At 38.7% G+C, this 17035-nt stretch overlaps 1 protein-coding gene across 1 annotated transcript in view; it reads left to right on the top strand.

The window, feature by feature from the left end:
* Positions 1–17035, top strand: part of kcnab1a (potassium voltage-gated channel subfamily A regulatory beta subunit 1a) — a 72181-nt gene that overhangs the window by 26350 nt on the left and 28796 nt on the right. Inside the window, exon 2 of the mRNA XM_072392725.1 lies at positions 7068–7111. Coding sequence (XP_072248826.1) covers positions 7068–7111 — 44 coding nt within the window. The remainder of the gene's footprint in view (positions 1–7067; positions 7112–17035) is intronic.

Below are 17035 nucleotides of genomic sequence, written 5' to 3'. Positions count from 1 at the left end.
ATTTGAATCTCATTTGTGCTCATGATTTTTAATTAATTAATTCATTTTTATTGATTTTTTAGATTTTACTCAAATATGGCTCCGACTGCTTAAAAGTAAATTGTTACTGATTTGTATTGCATGGGTTTTGTCCAAAGCTGGTGTTCTGCCACATGTGCGATGCCTGCTGGTGATCAAAAAGTCATTTGATGACGGTTTTGGAGACATAAAGTTTACTTTTACAGTGCTCAATACTCTCTTTGTAATTACAACAGAAGAATCCCATAACAATTAATGGAAGAGCATCTGTACTGTATTATCTTCAAATTGTGTGTATATGTGTGTGTCTTTGTCTTTGCTATGTTGCTTCAATCTCTGCCAAAAGCTTAGGAGAATCTTATTTTGTATTCCAAGGTTTTCTGAGTTTGTCATTTCAGTGTCACAACACGCAAGCCACACTGGCTCAGTGTTGGGGTTTACTTTGATATTGCAAAACAATCCTGCATGATATTTATTGTCTGATACAATGCCACTCTATGCCAAAAGAAAACATAGTTTCAGCTATTTGAACTGTCTTTGTCAGCCTTTCGTCTATTGTCTGTCTGTGAGAGCTCTTTAACTGCGGCAGATCATCACAAAAATATAATCCGCTGCAGAATGCCCCTAAACTACAGTGTTTGGCAGATGCTTGATATATCTCCAGTTAGCACCACTAAGCACCCCTGAGAACAGATAAACTGATTTATGAGGCCCTGTTCTGGGATGATGAAGATAAGCTTGGTTCAGTTGTTGCAGCAGAATTCAAAGAGAAAAGTGATAGGGCTGCTGATGAGTGTTAGAGTTATGGAACCTGCTTTGTTGAAACTGCTTAACTTGCTCATGTGTGCTCCGTTGGCACAGCTTTGAAAAACAGTCAGGCTCTGTTGCAAACCAGGAAGACCTCTTCACAACAGATATCCGATCTTACACTGGTGGACTGATTCAAGCCTGAAGTGTGAGGCTCTTTTGCCCACGCTGCTGCTCTGAGTCACCGCAGGCACAGATGATGTTGTGCTTGGTTGTGTCCTTCTGCAACCTATCAATTGTGCCTGCAACGTGCACACACTTAATGGTGCCACCTGATTTCTACACATATGTGATTGTGTTGAGAAAATCCACTGAGCTCCTTATTTCTGTCTTTGCCTCCATAACCGAATGTACAACAGTGTCACTACTAAACGTGTGCAAACACTCTCTGTAAGCATGAAACTGTTAGTGGGGAATTTGAGTATCCAGCTTAATTTAGACTTGTCTCGAGGAACAAAATCAAGAGGTATGTGTATATTTGAAAAGGTAGAGATGGCTACGTAAGGATTCATTATGGCTGTTGGTGGTATGTTTTTACTGTGGGGGCTTAATTACAGTGCACCACAGGCTTGTAATATTTCCCAGTGCAGCAAGCATAACCCATTCCTCATGTCCACGTTAGACTTTGATAAATTACTTTGAAGTTCTGAATCTGTTTTCCAGGTTTAAATTTAAATGAGAGTTTTACATTCTGTGTTGCTGTTTTTTTAATTTTTTTGTGAGGTTTATTTTTTCATGTGACAGAAGGAACTGTTGATTTATTTTACTCCTTTAAAACTAAATGTACTGATTTTATGATTATGATACGTTATGATATGAATTGATGTTGCACTTTATGGCCCAACATATAGTAATTAATACAACAGGGATCGAGCAATTCACTTGCTGCACAGAATCACAGAATGGGTATAAATGAAGTACTGCGCATATTTGTGGTCCGATTCAAAATCCCACGTGTACAAATTCATATGTGCACACAAGCAAAACCATGGAACTCCACAGACTTACTATTACTGCTCTTGTTACAGTATGTGTTCTATTAAGGTGTCAGTAGACTGATTGTGCTCCGTGACAGTCCCATTGTCCCTGTTATCCCGCTCTGCTTGCAAGGTGACAGCTTTTCTATTTCTCCCATACAGAGCCTGCTGCTTTACTCTGCCTGAATGTAGGCGTTGCTCCTTGGGTTCTGATGTTTGTACAGATGCCTGTAGATATGGACCCGCTTGCACACTCTTGCTTCCAGCTCATCAATTTTCCAAATGTGCTGCTCGCAGAGTGTGACCGGCCACAGAAATTGGGAGGTGCACAACCTCCTGAAACAGAACCAAAGGGCCGAGTAAACCAGCTATTGCGATATCACTTTTGTAAGAAGTTAAGAGTGACAGTAGTGACCACAGACTTATTTTTAGGAGACGTTGCATTAGTGTGTTTCTCACATGATGAATTTGTTATCGATAAAACTGATTTGAAATGAGGCATTACCAAACATTTTACACTGCAAGACACGTGTGTCTTTGAATTTAATAACCAACAAGCGAAGGTATTCCTTAATCCCTTTTTCCCATCTGAATTTAAGAAAAAAGGGACGTGTGTAATGGAATTGGGGTAAAGTCTTTTCCATTCCAATTTGTCCTCTCAATTTTATAATAGGTTTTGTTTAGATAGGTTTAGCTCATTGGATATTACTGAATTTGCTTTTTTTTCTCGACTTTATCTAAATAGAATGTCATGTGTGTCAGCAGAGTTTTTTTTTTCAATGCAATCTCTGTGTTAATTACTCAGTCAGTTATATATAGTGAGATCATTTGTCCACACAGCATGATAATTCACCAAATATGTCCTAGGAACTCGAATAAGGGCAACTAGATTTCTTCAGTTCATAACTGAAGAAGCCTTTCGAATGGCAAGTGAAACATTTTCAAGAGCCATGAAGAAGAAGTCCACTTGCCCTTATTCAAGCTCCTGTTATTACCATGACCTGGATGACAGAGCATCTACACCTATATGTCTCTCTTTTCTACTCAGGTGAAATCATTAGGCTTTTTACCATTTGCCTGCAAATATATTCCAGTCATTTGCTGTTCTAGTTATATTGTGTATGTCATATAGATATCAGTCTGTAGAATATATGTCAGATGAACAGGCCTCTATAGAAGTTGGCCCAGTTATTCCAGGTGGTAATGCTAAGTCAGCAAAGATGTGACCTTAAATCTGTGATTGAAGAGGAGGAGGAGAAAAAGAAGTCAGCATCAGCCATGAGAAAAAAGAGAGAGGGCTTAACTATGTCTACTTTTTTATTGGCCTATTTCCAACTTTGCCACTTAAGTCCATGAAAATGTAATCGGTAGAGCAAGGTGTAGAGTTTTGAGTTGAAACTTTTTTGGCACTGGTCTGTGGGACTCATTTCTAGTGTTTACTAAAACGATAATTCCACATTGAATAATTTTCTCAACCTGACTCTCATTGGCTTCAGCTCTTTTTCTGTGAAGAATACAGCACATTTCCCAACACATCTGTATTACTTATGTGGTGTTCAGGTCCACTGGACCCGAGGATAAAAGTGTGAGAACAACAGGTAAAAAAAACAAGCACAGCAAACCTCTCTGCTACCATATATTTCCACACACTTACCTTAAGACACCAAATGTCTTGCAGGAACATGCAGAACATACTTCATCACTGCATATTGGAGATGGGACACTAATGAGCTTAGCTTTGTGGCCCTACAACTTCTCATTATAAATACATGTGTGCACTAAATATGTGTGTGCAACCAATCTTGATTCACTTTGGTTCAGATTGAAAAAGTAACTGATCTTTTTTTTCCAACTGAAAAAGGTCACCTTCCAAAATCATTAGCAACATGATATGCATGATAAGATTTGAGAGTGAAACACACAGGGCAACTGCAGCTACTGTACATGTGAAGCTCTGTGAAACTTCAGTGAAACAACTAGTGAAGATCGCTTTGTCTTATGATAATTATATATATCTTGTTAAAACCGATGCTAAGTAGGCTGCGCTTCCCTCCAAAAAGAAAATAAAAAAGAAACAGTCTGCTGGGATTTTTTGTCGTCAAGGATCTGAACAGCCAGCACTCAACTGTTCTGCGTAAACTCAGCTGCCATTTATTTGGTGCATTCAACTTAATGTGGCACTGGGTAGTGCTGACTTCAAGCAGCAACTTGTAATGTTGAGAAGAACGGGGACTGATTTTAGTCCGCCCCAACTCCCTCTCTGCTGTGCTTCACCTCTGCCCCCAAAACTCCACCTCGCAGAGGAGACTTTCTCATACATCAATAAGCCCAAGGGCGGCTGCAAGGTATATCTGCTGAACAAAGAAGCAGGTGATAAAGAAAGAAGGATGCTGTTTAGTTGGACTAAAGGCTCTGTTAAATAATCGGGTTGTGAGTTTCGGCGAAACGAAAAAAAAAAAGATTTGTCTTCGGGATGTGTACACAAAGCTTGTTCTGAGATGTCATGTGGGTGAAGATTAAAAACTTCACAACTCTTGCCCTTTACTTTCAAAGTTAAAAGCTAAAAGACTCACAAACTTGTTAAATTGCAGTCCATACAAATATTAATCTTGTGACAAGATTAATCACAAGCTAAAAAGCTGGAAGCATAACTTATATAATAACTTATGGATTGATTTATTTATTTATTCATTTTTCCCCTAAAAAGTGTAGTGAAGGAGCTGATGGACAAATCGGTGACAGATCTATGGTGATGACTGCTGACATGCAGGAGAGATGCGGAGACCAAAAGAATGTTTTGGCAGATGAAAAGAGAAGATGATATTGCTAAAGTACTGGGGGTATTAGAGAAAGGCATTACTGTCCATCATCAGACAAATGAAGACATGTTTAAAAGGAGATGAATGGGCCCATTGATGGAGAAGGCTGGTTATGGTAGATCTGCTTTGAGAGGTGGCTTTGCAGGGGTTTATGTTTCAATAAATATTTGATGGGCAAGGACGGTTGTATTAATGTGTGTGTTCAGTAGTGGAGGGTATAGGCATTTGCGTATTAAGAGCCATTTGAAAGGGTTTTTTAAATGAGGGAAACAATCACTTTCTCACTTCATCTCCCTCGTGGGGGAATTTAATTTTCTCCTCTTTGGAATCATTCTCACATCCAATGTACTGTATTGTCCTTTTCACTGCCATTTCTTCATCTGTCTTCATCTATTTGCGTGAAAGCTGCATAAGGGGGTTCATTATGTAGGCTCAGCAGCATAGGGGCCAACCAAGCTTATCTGAGCAAAGTTATTTGTTCATTTATTACTTCTATAAGCTTAGCAGAGCAAAACCATCTGTGCCTGGGAGTTTGAAAAAGCTATTTTAGCTTCAGTTCACCACTCCCCCATAAAACACAACAATCTGTAAATGTATGAAAGTTTGTTGCTGTTGAAGAATGTTAAATTGATTAGGAACCAGTGTTGTGATACCTGATTAATTACAGCTTTGGAGCCACAGATCCAAATGACTAAAGCTTTAGGTTGTTTTTCTCTACAGTATCCACTCAAGAGATCCATAGCTATATGCTAGAGGTAAACCATCTAAAATCAGTGTAAAGTTGTTTTAAGGTTAATGTGTTAAAGCAAAAAGCTCCATAACAAGCTCACAAAAATGTTTTTGGCGAATTTGCTGAAATTATTCATTTTGTCATGACAAACTACATGCAGCCCTTAATGACTAAGGACACACTTTGTCCAAAAATGTTGAATGTCCTTTCTGTGCAGTTTTTAGGTCAGTGAAGACTAAATGCCTCATACAAAATTGATTTTTTTTTAGGGTGGCTGGATTTTACGCTCAATTGACTATTCTAGTACGGAGGTACACATCAGCACTGAATAATAAAAGTGCTTCTGACTGGTGAACAAAAATGAAAGATTGCTGACAGCTGTGAATAATGTGCTGTACGATCAATAAACAGGGTTATACGCCTGTGAATTTGATATTAGACTGAGGCCATGTGTGTGTCTAATTGCAATCTTTGATAGGAAAAAAAAAGAAAGAAAATGTGAATTTTCATTTCACGGTTGGATACTTTGAGGGCTGAACTGTGCGTACTGGAACTTCTAAAAAGTGACCTCAAGGGTGAAGCGCTTCAGCAGGACGAAAATAACTGTGATGAACTTTAGAGAAAAGGAAGGAGGAAAACAAATGTGATCCTTCGTTTTGCTACATTGTAGGTGTAATTTAACTTTTAGACGAGTTGTTCAAACCAGAACTGTGACACACATAATTCTGTGATTTATTCAACATGTGCACAGTATGACACACAGTGGCTTCTTTCTTGCACTTCTTAAAGGGGATTAAAATTGGGAGGCTTATATATAAAAATGGAAACTTCTATTTTAATTCCAGATCAAATCCTTAGCACATTCTTTTAACAAGATTTGGGAAGTGTATGTGTAAAAGTGTCACCATAACATATTGTAAACTCATCTCCCATGTGTACTGTCTACAAGCTGATGAATTGGTTTCAGTTTTACTTTTGCACCTGCTTGAATTGCAGGTTTGCTTTAGAAGTGTGTATGTGAATAAAACTGAGTACAGTTTTGTGGGATTAAGGCCACATAGGGACCAGAGCCCAAACTCACTGAAGTGACATGTCATTTTCTGGCGTCATGGGTAAGTAGGGCTTTGTTTAAGGTTTGAACAGAGGTAAGGATAAAGGTTTGGGTTTGGCTGCCTGTTATGAATGAAAGTCAGTGCAGTGCCCTATTCAGGTATCCCACATCAACTTGTGTGTGTTCGTGTGTGTGTCTGCCCAGTGGACACTGTCATAAGAGGCCGACATGACAGGACAATACATGTTCCTCAAGCTTGATTGAACATGACACAGATACCCACAGTGAGCTGGAACAGAGGAGAAGAACAACCTCTGCTGTAAAACTGTAATCCGAGAGTGGAGCTATACAATACACATTTTCCAAAGGCTAAACAGAAACTGAATATCAGAACCAGTTAGAGCTGTCTAAACCAGTTTTAAGATTAACTACAACCCAAATGATATTTGCCATATGGTCTAAGATGTCACTGACAGTGATGAACCCACTCACTCTTGCTGCTCTCATCACTGTTCGTTTCATTTTCAGCTTTTGGTTGCTATTGAGTAAAAAGGGAGGACATTTTAAATCTACCACATGAGCAAAGACAGATTACTGATTCGCTTTTTGGAGAAGTGCATGTGTATGCAGAAGATGCCTGATTCCTTTTTTGTCTCTTCATACAGGAACCTTGGAAAGTCAGGGCTCAGAGTCTCGTGCTTAGGGCTGGGTGAGTAACGTCAGCTTCACTACCTACACATTTTCACACACTCCCATCAGGCTTTGGAAATTAAACAACACAAATTACATAAATGTAAGAGATATACAGTACAGTGCAAAAGTGTTGAGTCTTTTTTAAGTTTTCTTTTAACATGAATGGCTTTATCACTCATTTTAAGCTTGGTTTTTGTGTCTAACCATTTTCAGAGATATATTTGTTTGATATATTTGTTAAGCCACTTAACTTTGACTTGAATCATTCAAGCATAAAAATGCTAAAGATAAATCACTTCTAAAAAACAATTCTCAAAGAGCTTTCAGTCAAACACCTGACTTGTCTTGGCCTGATGACTAGTGTGTCCTTAAATACCTTGAAGAGACTGGTCAAACAGAGGACAAAGATGTGGCCTTAAAGATATCTACAGTAGATGAACAGTATCTGAAAGTGAGGTGCTTTGGAAATAAGTGGAAAAGATTCAGCAAAGACCTGACAGGACCTGGGAGATGCATCGGGACTTTCGGTTGGCTTTCAGTTCAGTAGAGTTAATCTATTGTTCACTAAAGCCTCATAAGAAATGGTCTCTATAAAGAGTGGCTGTCAAAAAGCCATTCTTTAGGAAGAAAGAAACGGCTGAAGAATACCAAATGACATAAGAAGAGGACTGAAAATCAGTGGCAACAGGTCTAATGGAGCGATAATTCCTCCCGGGTGTGGGATCTTTTTGATGGAGAATAAAACAAAAGGAAGCCAACATCTAAAGAAGAGCTTTGGAATGTCCTTAAAGTCATATATGTGTGTGTATGTATATATCTATATCAATATATACATACATACATACATACATACATACAATATATACATACATATATATATATATATATAAAAAGCAAGCTCTATTGCTGATAGAGCTGAAATGGACAACACACACCACTCACACACACCTAGCCTTTGGCCAGCATTTCTATTTCTGTCACCATGAACTGCTCTTAAAAAAACAAAAATACATTTTTTTGTGTCTGCAGAAAATAACCAAACGTTTCCTTCAACTTTTATTGGAAAAACTCTGGGGAAGGTTGCCAAAACTGATTTTGAGAAATAGAATGCAGTAGAAACCTGGAGCACACTAGGACTAAAACATACTTTCCCCAGGAAACTGTTATAGTTATACTCGTGCCAGCATAGACACACTGCTTCCATGCCACGATAAAGACAGATACAGGAAATATAGGAACTGTTTTGTAGGGTTGACATGAATAACGTTTTAATCAAGGATTCATTCTCTTTGAATAAAAAAGTGCTTGATCAAATCGTCAAAGATTTCATTAGAGTGCAAACTCATTCTAGTAAATGATGAATATCTCCCAACTGATTTGATAAGCGCTTCTTCAAAATTCCAAATTTTCAGACTTTTTTGAGTACTGGGACTTCATTTTCTGAGCTCAACTACCAGCCAAAACAGTCACACACGAGACATGTTGTGCATTTATTCATGATATAAGGGTCCTTTTTTTGATTTTAAGTCTCAGAGAAGCTATGGATTATCATCAAGTCAGTTTAATTGAGACTGAAATATGTAATAGATTTTTCAGCCTTATTTCTTGTGGAAACCCTCTGAAACTACATATGCTGCTCCAACCATAGTGGCTCCACTTTGATATTATTGATAAATAAGTCATTTAGTAACATCTCAAGAGTCCTTCCTCACCACTAAAACCCATCTTGTTGGAAAACGAAATTTGCTCTCAGCCAAACATTGCTCAACATTAGTTGAATAAGAATAAATAAACATGGATCAGATGATATACAGTATATTGATGCATTATTATCTTAATTGTAGCCACACTATTCGTCACATTTCTACAGAGCTGTTCCGTGCTGTAGAGATTTGATTATGTGTATTCAGGAAACTAAAGTTTCAAGGTCATGTCAGGATGTAAGCTGTATATCAGTATTCAACCTGACAGGATTAGGTAAACCAACATCCTGGTTATTATCCCTCTTCAGAGAAGGCCCTTGAGGGTGAAGTTCAGACAACAACCAATAAATTGGATCAAAACCTCCTGTGTCCTCATGGGACATGAGCTTTGCCTGGCTTAGACAGACTGACCTTCATCTTAATGTTTCAGAAGGTTTTGAAAAGGCAGCTGAGTCAGGGCTGCACGAAAAAGTTTTCTGTAGCTACTTTCGATGTGTTTTGTGCATAGTCCCTCTCTAACCGGCACATCCCTGTAACTGCTATAAAAATCCTGCTTGCATAATACTTACATAATACCCGACTGAGTTTCCTTATATTTACAACTCCAATTAAAACAAACAAAAAAATGCAAATAACAGAATGCAGTAATTTGCAAGGCAGCTTCAAAACCTGGAACGGGGGTAACAAAAGGTTGGAAAGGTAAGTGGCACTAAAGACAAACAGCTAAAGGAATATGTTGAAACTAGTTATGTTAACTGGCAACAGGTCCATGGTTGGGCATAAAAAGAGTACCTTGGAGGGGTGGAGCCTCTCAGAAGTAATTTGCGAAAAACTGTTAACTAATTGTGGTTCATTACAACGCAGTGCCACGTGAGGGCTAGAATATCATAGTTATCCAATATTGACTTTCAGCCATGTCCCTTGTGCACCAGATCCTCAGGATCTGTTGACAACATTGAGATGACAGAATATTCAAAGTCTTCATAATTTTTCTCAATACTATTGCCGTCAAACTGAAAATGAACTACTATTTTTCATGAAATAGTAAAATGTCCCACTTTCAACATCAAGCCTGTTTTCTATGCTCATGTGGTTCACGAGATTTACAACTCATTGCATTCCGTTTTCCTTCACAGTTTAAACAAGCACACTTGTCTTTTGAATTAGGATTGTAAATACACATTTTAAATAAGATGCTTATGCTCCAGTCCAGATGACGTTGTTTTCAGGGAAGGTCTTCCATATTTCAGCAAGACAATACGAAACCACATGCGGGGTCCATCAAAACAGAATGTAGTTGTAGTAGAAGAGTCCAGGTGCTAGACTGGCCTATCTGCAGTTCAGACCTTTCATCACTTGACATTTGGCTCATTGTGAAACACAAAAGAAGGAAGGATACATGACCCTGTTCCAATCTTTTTGAGCAGTATTGCGGCCATCAAATTCAAGATGAATTCACTCTCATCATTTGAGATGTTCTATTTTCTATTTGAATTAGATATTGGTTTCATATTTTAACAACTTTTTGGGAATTGGGGTCGTACTGAGGAGCTCTTGATAATCTTGTATGGCAGAATACATAGGAATTTCAGCTTGGTCAGTTTAAGTTGAACTAAAGGTCCTGCAAAACACATGTCAGACGTATGCCTGTGGCAAATACTGTAAATCATAGAATAACAACAACTTTAAACAGTGGTGAAGAAAAGAGACCTCGCAGCTGAGGCAGAATAACTTTATCTTATTTTTTTCTCGGTGTAACTGCTGGGTCACTTCCAAAGATGCTTTTTGTTTGTCAGGGTCTAATGTCTGGATTCCACTACAACTCTGTGTCCTGCTGCCAATCGTTGTTCGTGGTCTGAGAGGTCTGACTCAAACTGGTTGAGCTCAGTGCAGGAAAGGTCAGCATAATGCCAGCAGTCTGCCGCATGCTGTGCCTCAGGCAGATATGATGCAGGCAGGGGAGAGAGGAGGAAGAGAGTAAGCAAGAACCATGATGCAAAACAGTCTATCACTTAAAAGAATCACAGGGAGATCAGAAATAGATAAGGATAATGTGTGTGCCATATCTGTGTGTGTGTGTGTGGCATGTGTGCAGCTTTTCTGACGCAAATCTTCTCTGCTTGCGATGTCACTGTGGCTTCGGTGCTTAAAGTATTTCATAAAAGTGTGAGAAAAAGCATCCCACTTAAGATTTTAATTCCTCTCAAAAGACACAAAAACTGGTCTCTTGCACAAAAATGTGAAAGGGTTCCTAACTAAATGTCAGCATGTGACAAGTTAGGAGTGGGAATCTGCTGTTCTACAGTTCTTTTACGGAGAAATTTACCAGAGCAAACACCCACCCAGAGACACACAGAACATGCATGCAATCATGTTAATTCACGACTCAGTTATGTTTGTAATTGTCACGAGTTGTCTGAATGTCGACCAAAAGATGTAACTGTCGCAGGAGTTGCATCTTCCAAAGAGCAAATCTGCAACTGCAACATTGTCTCACCAGCACCTGGAGCATTTGCATAAATCGTCTTTCCTCATAGAAATTCTCCTCAGAATTTTCTCAGCCTACAGTTCCACTCTTCATTCCACAATATGCAGCAATAGGGAGACAATAATCCTAGAATGTGGCCACTTAAATGTGTATGATAGGCAGCAAAGTGTAAAAGCAAACACACACACAAGAAACCATCACCTTTGAACTGTTTTTCTTGGTGTTTATGTAAGAAAGAACCTGGAAAGGTAGATTAATTTAGATTGTCTGTGTCATTATTCCAGGTACAGAGTGAAGTGCTGGCAGTTTGGTGATGTGACAAGGTCAGGAAAAATGATGAAGAAGAAGAAGCTGTTTTTTGCTCTCCTTTCTGTCCAAACCCTCCCCTAAGATATTGAAAAATAAACTCCACAGAAATCCATAATAATCAGACTTCTCCACAGCAAGCACATGCTGTGCAAATATGTTCGGCACGATTAAAATCACTGAGGCATCTGAATATTCTTAATTCATTTTCAAACATTGGTGACAACAATGTCAGAGCCAGAAAATGATGAGAAGAAGTCCTGCAGCAGATGGTGTGGCTTCCACAGAGCTCGTATTTCATGAAGTCAGATTGGGATCATGTGAGGACACAAAAATCCGCTGAGGATCTGTGGCATGTTCTCCAAGATGCTTGGATAAACATACTTGCCAATTACCATGATGTTTTTTGAAGTGTATGGAGAGAGCCGGTCCTGAAAAGGCAAAGGGCTTTTCACACTAAATATTGATTTGATTTAAGTTGTGAAAGTAATGATTAAGCAAGCAATCATTTTTACATTATAGTTTATTCAAAAATTGACTTGTTTGACTCAGTAATTGGTGACCTTTGGGCAATGAAAACATACAGTAGTTATGCCTTGAAAAACACTATATTATGCCTTGAAATAGACCCTCTCATAGCATTTACAAAATTTTATTTTTCTATATATGGGATTAACAGCAAACAATCTGAAAAATTCTAATTTCAAATCAAATTTGACAGATTTGATGAAAGAAGCCAGCTAACCTGATGTGGACGTTTCATTCACATGAGAAAATATTCAGAGGGATACATTAGATTTCTCTCTTGGTTTCATTTTCACCTTTTCCCACGTCTTACTTCCTAAAATATACTTCTTCATTCTTCTTCTCTCGGTGGCCCTGTGGGCACTATTCTCTCAGGGCCCAGCTGCTACTATAATCAGTCTGTTATTTTGTTAAGAGGTTTTGGGGTGGGGGGAGTTGTCTGTGCTGAAGCACAATCAGGAGGGCTTTTACACACTCACACGCACGCATTTACTTTCTAATGAACGTTTAACTAGTACGAAAACCCAAAGAAAAGTCTTTACTCTTCAATGAAAATAAATGCAAACCTTTCTTGTATTATATAGTGTTCAATAAATACAGCTGGTTGTTTTTCTTGGCTTTGTGATATATTTTATATCGCCCATTCTCTGAAACTAACGGCATGCTTGTTAAAATTCAATTTGTTTTAAGTTAGTACAACAGGCAACAGTCACAGTATTTCATTCCGTTAACAATAAGAACCACATTCAAACTCAACATGATTTACTATCACCTCAAAATAAATCCACCTGATAATGTCCCATGCTGTGTAACAGCACTGTCTATCAACAGTTAATGAAGACTGAATCAATTACAAGTATAATGTAAATAAGAAAAAAAGATTATTCAGAGCGAGCAGTTCAGAGGGTGGATTTATTGGTGTAAATTCATCAGGACCTCTCAGCATGGGTGGTCTGCAGCTACAGAAAACACACTATCTTCATTTACTGACAACAGCTAACACAGTGACCACCTACAGAGGCGGGGGGTGGGGGGGACCAGTCTGCAGTGGCTCGCTGTCAGGGCACACAGGCTCCAACGCTGCCAATTATTTGCAAGTATGGAAAACGGTGTTTGTGTGTGTTCACTTTTGCAAGATCATTATAAGTTGCTGGCAAAATCAATGCAAAAAAACCACATAGACACAGAATTGAAGATTACTGTTATCTGAGACTTTTTCTGTCCCTTCTATATAGTCCAGGCATGATTCAGGTCCATATCTTTTCTGTGCCGCACTGATGCGACACTGTCGATTGATGAATTCTTAAAACAGTTCTTGCGGATCATTTCCTGTGGTGTATAAGGCAGGAAGCGGGGGATTGGACTTGTGACTGCGTCATTGTGGTACTTTTCAAGGAGAGATACAGGGGGGAGCAATATCCTCTGATGTGTTATCTACTTTCATTTTTACTTTACGCTCATCCTTCAAGATCACCATCTGCATGGTTCAGCATCCTAACCGTGATTTCATACTTTATACTGGTTCTAAAAGGATTTGACATCCAGAGTTTTTTTATTCTTTTTTTCTAATCTATCTACCTTTTAAACCCTCAGTAGAGTATTTCTTAATGGTCTCCTTTACAGGTTCTGTCTCCTCTAATGGTGATGCCTTAAGGATTAGATTATGCTCTGATCTTAACTGAAAAAAAACACATCATATTTAATTTTCAACAAAACTCTTGAGGCAATTTTTTTTTATGCAATTGGCTTCTTTGCTGACTGTAGTTTTCACACATATAAACCAAACTATGACTTGCCTTTATATGAGTGTCATCTACATAAACCTATACTTGCGTCACTGACTTCACCATTTTGTTGGAGCTGGAAATTGGTTGAACAAGCCAACAGAAAACCGGACTTAGCTTTTCCATCTGCAGCCAGACTGTCTGAAAATGCTGACAAAAGGGAGTTAGGAGATCAGTTAAACTGAGAAACTAAAGTGAAAGGCTTTGTCTAAATGTGGGCCATGTATTAAGCTTTTCAGCAGTTTACACTCAGGTTAAATGGATTCACATATATTTAGAAGATATAAATGACATCTTTTGCCAAATCTACAAGTCTGCCTCATCATTCTCTTCATCTCATATCCAGCCTGTCATGTCAGTTTGTCTGGTTCCAATTGAGCTGGCAAGTTAAGAGATGGGATGTCATTGAGAAATGAAAGCAGAAGAATATGGCTAGATAGAAAAGAATGAAGAAAGGGAATTGTCAAAGACACCCTGCTATATAGGTGCTTTTATAAGTAGCTGGTTTTAGCTTATACCTCTCAGTTTATCAGGCTTATCAAATTTGCTCTAGTTGCATAGCAACATCAAGTGACACTTCCAGCAATTTCCACCAGCAGCTGCCAATAAAAAAGAAAAGACTGGCTTGTTGTTTGGAGGGCTTTCATTTCCATCAAACAGAAAAACCAGCCAGGGCGAGAGGAGCAGTGGCCTTGACATTAGAACTCTGCAGGGTTTGCATCCCACGCTGCGCCTCAGACACAAAGCTTAGAGCTGCGACTGGACATCGTCAGCTGTGATTACATTTCCACCACGCCAGTCAGCTTAAAGCAATGATGGAGCGCATACACAGACACCCACATGGATGCACAAATGCTCTCATTGACATGAACACACACCTACCTAGGCAAAAATGTAGATGCATGTGTGGATAGGAAGTACCAGACAGATGCATGTAGCACCTGTACTTTAGGTGTAGTTGAGGCTCACCAAAGTTGACATGATCGGTGTTAGCAATGTCCAAAAGCAACTTCCAGCATCCGACAGCGATTGTCAGTGCTTCACCCAGTAGGTCACCGGCCCTCTTGATAATTATTCTGCTGATGATGCATGTTGAAAACTGCATCTTCCTGCTCCTCATTAGGGTCAAGATGATATAGTATGCATCAACAGAACCAGTACGTTGTCAGGGTGTCATCTGTAAATTAAGTCTCAGTGGAGTTGAGAGTGTCGCAGTGTATAGAATAATGAGGTCTGCAACATCCTGTCTGCTGAGATGAGCAGAAGCTTTTGTGTTTTTTCACCGCCGTCTCTGAGCCTTTGTCTCATGACAGCTGAGCAGTGCAGGTCAGCTAAATCAGAGAAATGACTGTTCATATGGTGACAAATTACGAGCACTGGGGCACATGCTGGATGAGAGAATGGCAGATGAAAGATTCAACAGATTAAATAGAGAAAAAATATAGGAGGTGGGTCTCATGGCCTGAGGAGAAATTAATAAATCTGCAGAGAGCACTTAAATGGTTGGCAGGGATCAATATCTCACAGAAGGAAGACTGAGAGGCTATGGCCTCCCATTTTTTGAGTAGAAAAGTTCAGGTTCACCCAAAGTTGAAAAGTTTCCTCTTGCTTTTAATGACACCAGTGGATGTTAATTGAACTAGTGCTGACATTGTCTGCAGGTTATTAGTGATGTATTACCTATAGATAATTTAGTTACACTTTTACAGTAATTTGTCCATGAAATACATTTTAGGTTACAGGGTCAATTTTGATCCCAAGAGAAAAGTACTTATATGAATAGAATACAAGGCTGATGTTAACACAGCTTTTCCACCAATATTGATCGCTGTTTGCAATGACCTGACAGGCTTTATTAAATTTTTTTTCTTTGTCCTTTTACTGCCTATGTGCAATTTGTGTTTGAGTTGGAGTTGTGCTGAAACCTGCCTTTCGTCAATGACATTTGGAGATAAGTAAGCTTGCAAGCTGGTGTTGTACACTGTTGGGTCTAAATGAACAAAGAGAAGAGCTAAAGCTTGGGAGCAAGTACAAAACAAATTACAGGCAATGTCAGGGAGCACCTTAATTCATTGGCACATTGACAAAAAAACACTGTAGTTAGTACAGTAATTTTGCTCCACATAATTAGCACATTAAAATATCCTCAGAGCATGTATTGTATTTGGATTAAACTTCTTCTCAGTGCATAGAATACATTAACACTAATGTTTATGTACTTTATTTAATTAATTTTCTTTTTTTCTTCTAAAAGGAATAGCAGTTAGGGCTGAAATGAGGATCTTAAAAATATTTATATGCTAACTACATCTTTGCAAGTTTTTAATTGACATTTATTTTTAGTTTGTTAAACACGTGATCAGAATTATTGTATTTGACTATAATAGAAATGTCTAGAAGGATAACATGACTCATACATAATTGTCTGAAATGATAAAGTCGATAAAGATCTAAAACATCTGAAACAGATGAAAGCTTTTTCTCAGTAATACCATGGACCATGACCAATCAATAAACTGTGATGTACTCCAAGTACTTTAAAATACAAAATCAGCTATTCCATTTAGTGTTGCAAAATCAAAATATTTCCATGGAAGCTCTCGTTACAGATTTTAAATAACGTTCGTCGTGTCTTGTCGTGCAGTGCAGGGTTTCTTGCAGTCAGAAGCTTTGCTGCAATAAAAGGTGCTGCAGACACTTTTCTGATAAGAATGAGTGTTTTTATTTCATTTTTGTTATTGTTTGACAGGCAGAGTGCAACAGTTTTAGATAGTTAGAACTGTTTTGACAGGATCTGAATGGAAAGTCTTTATTCCACAACAAAGCAACTTGCATTCTCACTGAGGAACTGTGCTGAGGATTTAGTATCTCCTCTTGATGGGTGTCTCAGCCTTTTATCTAGCTTTTCAGCAGTGTTTGGAGGGCAGTCAAGAGCATGTTGTCAGAGGCACACACATGCGCACACTTGCTCATATTGACGGGAGAGAAATGGCTTTCCAGATAGACAGTAGCAAACTGCAGCAGTCATGAGTGAAGACCAAGTCATTCTCACAAGGTGATCCCTCGATGCTAAGCGGTAACTCTGAACGGGACAGATTTTTCTCTTGGGAACTTGATAGCTTCCTCTCAGCTGG

Source organism: Leuresthes tenuis, unplaced genomic scaffold (assembly GCF_036924035.1).
Source record: "Leuresthes tenuis unplaced genomic scaffold, fLeuTen1.0.hap1 SCAF_9, whole genome shotgun sequence".
Lineage (NCBI taxonomy): Eukaryota > Metazoa > Chordata > Actinopteri > Atheriniformes > Atherinopsidae > Leuresthes > Leuresthes tenuis.
This window is presented reverse-complemented; position numbering and strand designations above follow the sequence as displayed.